Here is a 7,963-nt window from a genome sequence, read left to right as displayed (position 1 = left end):
TGAAGGTAAAAACACATTGGAAATTCTTTATAGACTAATAAATTTAGATTAATAAGTATTTAGAAAATCATACTCAAACTTCTGAGAATACTAATTTCCACAAGATGTTAAAACTAATAATAGGTATTGAAACAACTGGGGGAGTTTAAAAACGACCTGTGGATTAGACAACCATGCTCATCATTGTTCTGCGGTTCTGCAATGGATGACTTCACAGCCAAGGTACTGTTAAGGGGCAGAGTATCTGCAATTAGCTATCAGAGGACTGAGAAGAATGTAGCTATGCATGTGGAGAGAGGGCAAACAACAGAGAACAAAACAAACCAGACAAGCTAATAATTGGTAAATCTGAGAGAAAATTATGTGGGGCTATCTTGGAAGGTTGTAAGTTCAAAATGGGCACAAAATTAAAGTTTTTTTTAAAAAAAATGTGAAAATTTTTCCCTAAATGTGTACCATGTTAGTTTCTGGAAAGGTCTTTTATGCTTGTATCAAATTCTGATGTCAGTGCTGCCTAAAAGAAGGTTAAGCCCCAATACATCCCCTTTTTACCACTTATATTTTATATTTAGTCATATTCCTTGATATTTCTAAAATTGAAGTTCAAGAAACAAAGATAAAGATCTTATCATTGTGGAGAAGAATCCTACCTATTAGTGTATCAAGGAATAAAAAGCAGGTGTTAAGCAGTAAATCTATTGCACGCCAAAAACAACAGCTTTTACTATATTACCAACCAACACATTTCTTTCATCAGTGTTTAAAACCCCAGTATTTCCCAAAAAGTTTTCTTATTTATTGTCTGATTATTTATGCATTCATTCTAGAAATATCCACTTTGAACCAAACATTGTTCATGTTGGAGAGATAAAAAATTGCACATTGACTCTTCATTGAAATGTATTTACTACATTGAAAAGTAAAATTTATTCATTATGGCTAAGATGATTATTGATTAGAAATCTGCAGAATAAAACAAAAAATCAGTTTAAAATGATAAGAAAATATTGTATATACAATTTCACAAGAAAATGAACTACAATTCAGTTTTATTATTTTTACATTGCTTAACTTTATATACATTCACATAAGTATACATTTGTAATACAAAAAGCTATATAAAACCCAAGTACTTTAACATCTAAAAAGAAGATGAGATACTGCAATTGATTTCTGATACCTTTTGAATTAAATACTTTTCAAAATTAATTTTCAAGGAGACAACAATTCAAAAGCCATTAACTTTTAGAGGGCTTTATGTTCACATAAATTCACTGTTCAAGTATTTTTTTTTAAACCAATGCTATTTGACTAGTCTCAAAGTTAAACAGAATATGCCACAATACTGAACAAAAGCATAACTTTCTTTAGGTCTGCTTTCTTCACCCTAGACTCAGCTTCTAACACAGAAGATAGAGCATAACAGTAATTTTTATTCTTGCGCTACTAAATGTTGCATTATAGGGCTAACAATCCATCCTATATTGCCTGTTCATAGGCTCTTGTTAAAAATATAATAAGTTACAAAAATAACAATTAGAAATAATTTACCTAATTTCTTTTTATTTGGTTTGAAAAACAGTACATCTCTTTCACTGTGCTTGGCAACTGGACATCACAGCTATGGAATAATTTGAACATTTGATGGATAAAATATATACATATTTCCTAGAGGGTTATGGGATCTTTAATTATTCAGTTATAATTCTGGCTCGACAATTATCAACGGCAGTAAATATAAACTAGTAAAAAGCTCTCCAGGCAGGGGTGGTGCACACACCTGCAACCCAGCACCCTGGAAGCTGAGGCAGAGGGATGGCAAGCTGGAGCTCAGCCCGGTAACTCAGCAAGGCCTGCCTCACAAAATAAGTAAAAAATTAAATTAAGTTAAATTTAAAAATCCTCACCATATTATGATTTTAAGAAGTAAATTATGTAGGCACAGAAATATTACATGATTTGCCCAAAACCCTGAAAGGAAAGAGGAGCAGGTAACTTTTCTAACTCATCGATATGCTAACACCCAGCTACACCATCTCTCAAAACTAGCTCAGTCCAATGGATACAGAAATTAGATATGTTACTTAGGAATGTTTGCTTAAACTACTCTATTATTATCTTAACAACTTAACTTTAAGAACCTATATGTTTATCATACATATTATTAAGAATTTACAAATGAAATGCATTCATTTTCTGAATTGCTGATTAAATGTGACAACTGATTGCAAAACAAAATTGACAATATAAATTTAAACAAACTCTAAGAAAGATGTATTAAGATGACTTTTTAAAAATACTAATTAACAAGACCTATAAAATTAAAAAGACAGTACCGCAGCCACAAACACAACATAGATATATTAAATCATCTTCTAATTGAGCTTTTGTTTTTTATGAAAACGTTCTAACAAAGCACTCATAATGTTTCCCGGTATTCTTTGGTGCTTATCAATCAAAGCTTGAACAGCAATCTTGGTCTATTAAGAAAACAAAAAGAAACAATTATTATTTTAGTAATGTGAAGATTTTATGTACTGCTACTTTCAAGTAGTTCTCCTTAACCTGGGCCCCCTTCCTCTCAGAATGAATGATTTCCTTCTCAATGCGCCCATTCACATTCCTTATTTATTAAGCCTTAAAATACACTTATTGTTCAGCTGGCTATTTTCTATGCCAAACTATTAACTCCTCCAGATACATCTTAGTATTTTTCCATTTGTATGCACAGAAATACTTTGCCCATGACAAACACTAAAATGAACTGCAGAAAAAAATTACGAAAAAAAAAAAAAAAACTACTAGAAAATTTCTCATTGGCAAATGGATGATTCAGTCCCTTTCAGCCATTAATAAACTCCAATGTCCTTTTCATTTATCACCTTACACATCCAACAATTATATCAGGCAATGTAATGGGAAAAAGTGAGGAAAACAAGGAATCAACTAACATACTTTAGTTCGTTGTCTCAATTTATAGGGTTCAATAGGTATTTCTATCAAGTCATAGCAATGGAAAAGTCAGCTAGAATATAGCAAGGCACTTACAAAGCTATTTGTTTTCCAATAAATTAATGGCAAATTTCAACAATCTTTTACTTTCAAATCATTTATTTCTATTTAATTCTTTTATTTATACATGTATATAGTATATTCATAAACACACATAAGTTAGACCTTAACCTTTAAACCAATAAACTCTAACCCAAAGATGTATTTTAAAAGTGTCACTTTTCACATCTGTACTACTGCATATAGTTACTAAAGGACCAAATGAAATGGTATCTTCACATACTGCAGTGACTAATACACAGGTCATTTTCTATTAAATGTAATTCTAAAATGTTATTCATTCATTCATTCACTCATTCACTGATTCTAGAAATATTAGATGCGTTAAAAACTATAATGCTAGTTAAACAAGTCTTTAATATTAGGGAGCTTACAGGAAGAATCAAGTACAAAGTAAGCAAACCAGGAGATCCTTTGTGACATGTACCATCTGAAAAGTGCAAAGAAGTATTCAGAAGTTCAGACAGAAGAACCACTCAGTGAGCAGTGGGCAGCGCAGGACACTTCAGCAGGGCACAGTCCGGACTGGGCCTTGGGATCAGTGAGACCTCAGTACTGATGGAAGAAAGCACGAGCAACAAAGGCTGCAGCAGGAAACCACTAAGAGTGACGGCTCAGGATTTCACTGACGCCGCAGGACACACTCAAAAGCTGGTGACAAATGGGTTTCCAATGAGGTTCAGCTAAATCGTGAGGAAAGTTAAAAATCAAGCGATAGGGTATACACTTTTATTATGATAAGGCCCGAAAGAATTTTTGGGTGAAGAAATAAGGGCTGTGAGTAAGAAAGATCGCTGATGATTCCCTTCCGTCATTAAATCCCCTGGACAGGTTTTCAATTTCTATTTTACTTTTCCTCACAATCATCAGAGGCCAATCGTTTCTTATGATGCCATTTGCCTCTGAAACTGACACTGCTCTGATTTTAACCAATTTTTCTAGTCTCATTCTCCCAAAAGCAAACCATGACTCGTTCTGAAGACTCGGTGACGACACTGATGCTCAGCTTCAAGGACCATGCATCTCGGTCCTCCCGTTTCAGTATGACTTCCTTAGGGTGCTTTAAAAACACCGCAACTTAATGTTAAGACCAAAGTAACATTTTCCCTCATTTCATCCTTCTCTGAGTTTCCACTGTGTCAGCATATAGCACTGACACGAGCCTAACCAATTAAGTCAACACCTAGAAATCACCCTAACAGTCGCTGATGGTCACTCACACCAACCAATCTGTGAGCAACACCCATCAGTTTTACCCCTGAACAAGACTCAACTCTCCCCACTTATTCCCCTTCCTATCTGTACTTACATGCGGATGTTGGTGTAGGTGCAAGAATGGAGAAAGAGAGACAGAGACAGAGACAGAAATAAGACTCAAAAAGCAGAAACAGAACAGCAGGGAGTAAGACTAGGAAAACTTTTAGGAAATATCCCCAGTGCCCTCCTCAGCACATTTTAATTTACATGTAGACGGTGTTTAAAAATGATTCTTCTGCACAATCAAATGCCTGAACAGTCTATCGCCCACTTAAAAAATTAGCTTTCATTTCTATATATAAATATTAACTTGGATGCTAGTGATTACAAATCTGTGATAATCCAGGGTTATTAACCCATAGTTTGTGCTTATATTATTAACCATGAAGACATCTGGACAAACATCACAACACACCCACAAAAGAAGGATTTCAATTATTCTTGATTTCAAATATGCTTTTGTTCAATAATGTCAATTTACAGAAGAATGTGCCATTCTCGCAGACAATGCTGCCGAGTGGCACAGCAAGAATTAGAACACAGACCCTTGAACTTTGAGTCCAGGACTTTTTGTCTCTATTACATTCCATTTTGGCCATCAAAAATAGTTTTTGCAAAAAAAAAGTTCCTAACTAGTCTGACCCATTTAAATCTAATAGGAAGGAAAAAAACATAGAACAAAATATAATTGAGTCACACCCTAAAGAAAAACGCATACAGTGGGGAGTGGCAAAGAAACATTACGATAGCAAGAAAGTGTGTTGCCAAAAGCAGCATCGGGGTACTGCTGGCCGGTGTACCCGGGTACCCCGGGATTGCTCTGGCACGTGGAGAGAAGAGTTCCGCTGTGTGAAGAATGTCAGAGCTTTACTTTCAGGACAGAAGGTAAACTAAACAAAACTGGGTGAACCTGATGAACCAGGTGAATGCCTGGACAGAGCAGGACGGAACACTCACTGCTACCTTTATGAAACACCCTCCATCTCAACACTTCGACGCAGAACAGCCTCTCTAACCTCATACTGGTGCTTCTTCAGCGGCACATGCGTTTCTGGGTGACTTAACTTACTACATCCTGAATAGCAAGGTGCACCATTCATTCCTTCTCCCAGCCAGGCCCCTCTCTCTCTTCCTTGTCACCCTGTGGGAGGATTTCATGTCCCACCTCACTGAAACCTAATGTGACTATGTTGGTCAAGAAAATGCCAGTGGCAGCTTGTGGGCCCCTCTGAAGAGCAGCTTCAAGGGTCCCCTCCTGGCTCTACTGCTGACCTGTCCCTCTCCCATGCAAACAGAGACATCCCACTGGAGCCTCTCCTTTCAGTCTAAATCCCGAAGCAATGGAGACCGACGAAGCCGAACCTGAACCTCACTCAGGGGAAAATAACATGAACTAGAAGTGAATTTTACTACCCCACTCTCTGAGATTTTGAAGCGCATGTTTTGTTTTGCTTTGTTTTTTGAGATAGGGTCTGGCTATGCCGTTCAGGCTGGACTTGATCTATGCAGCGTGATCCTCCTGCCTCAGCCTCGCGGGTGCTGGGATTACAAGAGTGTGTCACCATGTCCAGTTCTGCAACAGACTGTTACCATAGCAAAATACAGCAATGCTGAATAAACACTCAGATTTCTCATGTGTAAAACAGTAACTACTAGGTTTAATAATATGGCAATTAAATGAAATTATGTATATATGGAAAATGTAAGTAAAATAATTCTGCAAAAGATTTAAAAAGCTAACAAAAAATACAACAAAATTGGAAAATATAAAAATACATGAAATTAGTTGGTTTCCATATACTAACTTAAAAAATAAAACAACAGGAAAATAAAATAGGGAAGCATTCCTATTTAAAATAAAAATGTCAAAATTATAAAATAACAGCATCAAAAAATAGTAAAATATTTAGGAACAAACTTAAGGAGAAAGTTTTGGACACTGAAAACTATAAAACTAAAAGAAATTTTAAAAATTAATAGAAATTAAATAATTAAACAGAAAGACTTCCTGTGTTCATGAATTAGAAGACTTGCCAACTTAGAGACTTCCCAGCACTTGGGGGCTAAGGCAGGAGGATCGCCCTGAGTTCAAGGCCAGCCTGGGCTACATAGTGAGACCCTGTTTCGGAAAGAAAAAAACAAAACAAAACTAGAAGACTTGATATTATTAAAAGCTACTCAATGCAATATAAAAATTCAATGTAATCCCTATCAAAGTCCCAGTATCATTGTTTGCAGAAATAGAAAAAAACAAAACTAAAATTCATTTGGAATCTAAAAGGATCCAGAACAGGCAAAACAACCTTAAAAACAAACAAAGCAACAATGTTTACAATTCCTAGGTAAAGGGTATAATCAAATTTACCCTTACAAATCTAATTTTGTAAGGGTATAATCAAAACAGTATTCTACTGGCATAAAGACAAACAAATACACTCCTAGAAACAAGATGGAATCCAGAAGGAAACCGTATCGAAGCCAAACAATCTTCAACACAAGTGCCAAGACAGGCAATAGGAAGGGTACAGGCTCTACTGCAATGGTTTTGGGAAAAAATCAATACCCATACGTGAAAGGATGTTTAAGAAAGTATGCAAAAATTAACTCAAAATGGCTCAAGGAGCAAAACATTAGGTCCTAAAGCTCCGCAACGCTGGGCTTGGTAGTGACAACACACTGAAAGCATGAGTGTAAACAGAGCCAGAGAGGACAACAAATTTACACATCTGCATATTACAGAAAACTATCAAAGTGGGAGAAAATGTTTGCAGTGACATGCAGCTGTCCCAGGGCTAATTTATGGGGCATAGGAGGACATTCCACAATGCCACAAAAAAGTCACTCAACCAAAAATTGGGCAAGTGATTGAACAGACATTCTCTGCAGAAATATCACACAACAAGTGTTCGACATATAAAGAAAAAGGTATTTTTGATGCCTCTAATCATTAGCAAAACACTAATCAGAATCACAAGGAGACACCACGTCACACTCATTAGGACGGCCACTACTGAAAACTTAAAATAACAAGGACTGACAAAGATGTGTAGAAAATAAAACCCTCGTGTACTACCTGAGAATGAGAAATGATGACAGACGATGTGGAAGACTGCATGGAGGTCCCAAAAAATTAAACATAGAATGACCACATAATTTAGCACCTCACTTCTGGATACACATCCAAAAAAACTCAGAGTAGGAAGAGATATTCGCACAACTGTGTCCACTGTGGCATTATTCATAATAGCCAAGGAACAGACACAAGTAGAACTAATCCAAATGCTTATGAACAATAAATGAAGTGTAGTGAATACACACAATGAAATTAAGCCTTAAGAGAAAGAAAATGTTGTCACATGCTAAAGACTGGTTTAAAAAATAGCCAATTACAGAAAGACAAAAACTGTATGGTTCCACTCAAAAATAGGGTGTCAAAAGTGAGTAGTGGTGGCAGGGGCAGAGGAGGGACAGAGAAGCTAGGGCAAGGGGAGCAGGCTAAGCTTTGCAGGATGATGTACTGGACAACTACATGGACGCACCCAATGGTACTGAACGTCAGACTACAGTGAAGACAGTACATTTACGTCACTAACGTGACATGGACTGCATTTCTGTAATTTTAGACTCTGAAAGC

General features: G+C 36.2%; 1 protein-coding gene across 4 annotated transcripts in view; it reads right to left on the bottom strand.

Moving 5' to 3' along the window:
* Window positions 1-893: 893 nt before the first annotated feature.
* The window catches only part of Tmem68 (transmembrane protein 68), a 32,535-nt gene continuing 25,465 nt past the window's right edge, over window positions 894-7,963 (bottom strand). For all 4 annotated transcript variants that reach the window (XM_013148476.3, XM_063258490.1, XM_063258489.1 and 1 more), the window contains exon 8: window positions 894-2,480. In XM_013148476.3, coding sequence (XP_013003930.3) covers window positions 2,376-2,480 — 105 coding nt within the window. In that variant the 3' untranslated portion in view covers window positions 894-2,375. The remainder of the gene's footprint in view (window positions 2,481-7,963) is intronic.

This window comes from Cavia porcellus, unplaced genomic scaffold (assembly GCF_034190915.1).
Source record: "Cavia porcellus strain 051 isolate PalLab524CR breed Dunkin Hartley unplaced genomic scaffold, mCavPor4.1 scaffold_11, whole genome shotgun sequence".
NCBI lineage: Eukaryota > Metazoa > Chordata > Mammalia > Rodentia > Caviidae > Cavia > Cavia porcellus.
The sequence above is the reverse complement of the archived record's forward strand: the minus strand, read 5'-3'. Positions and strand labels throughout refer to the sequence as shown.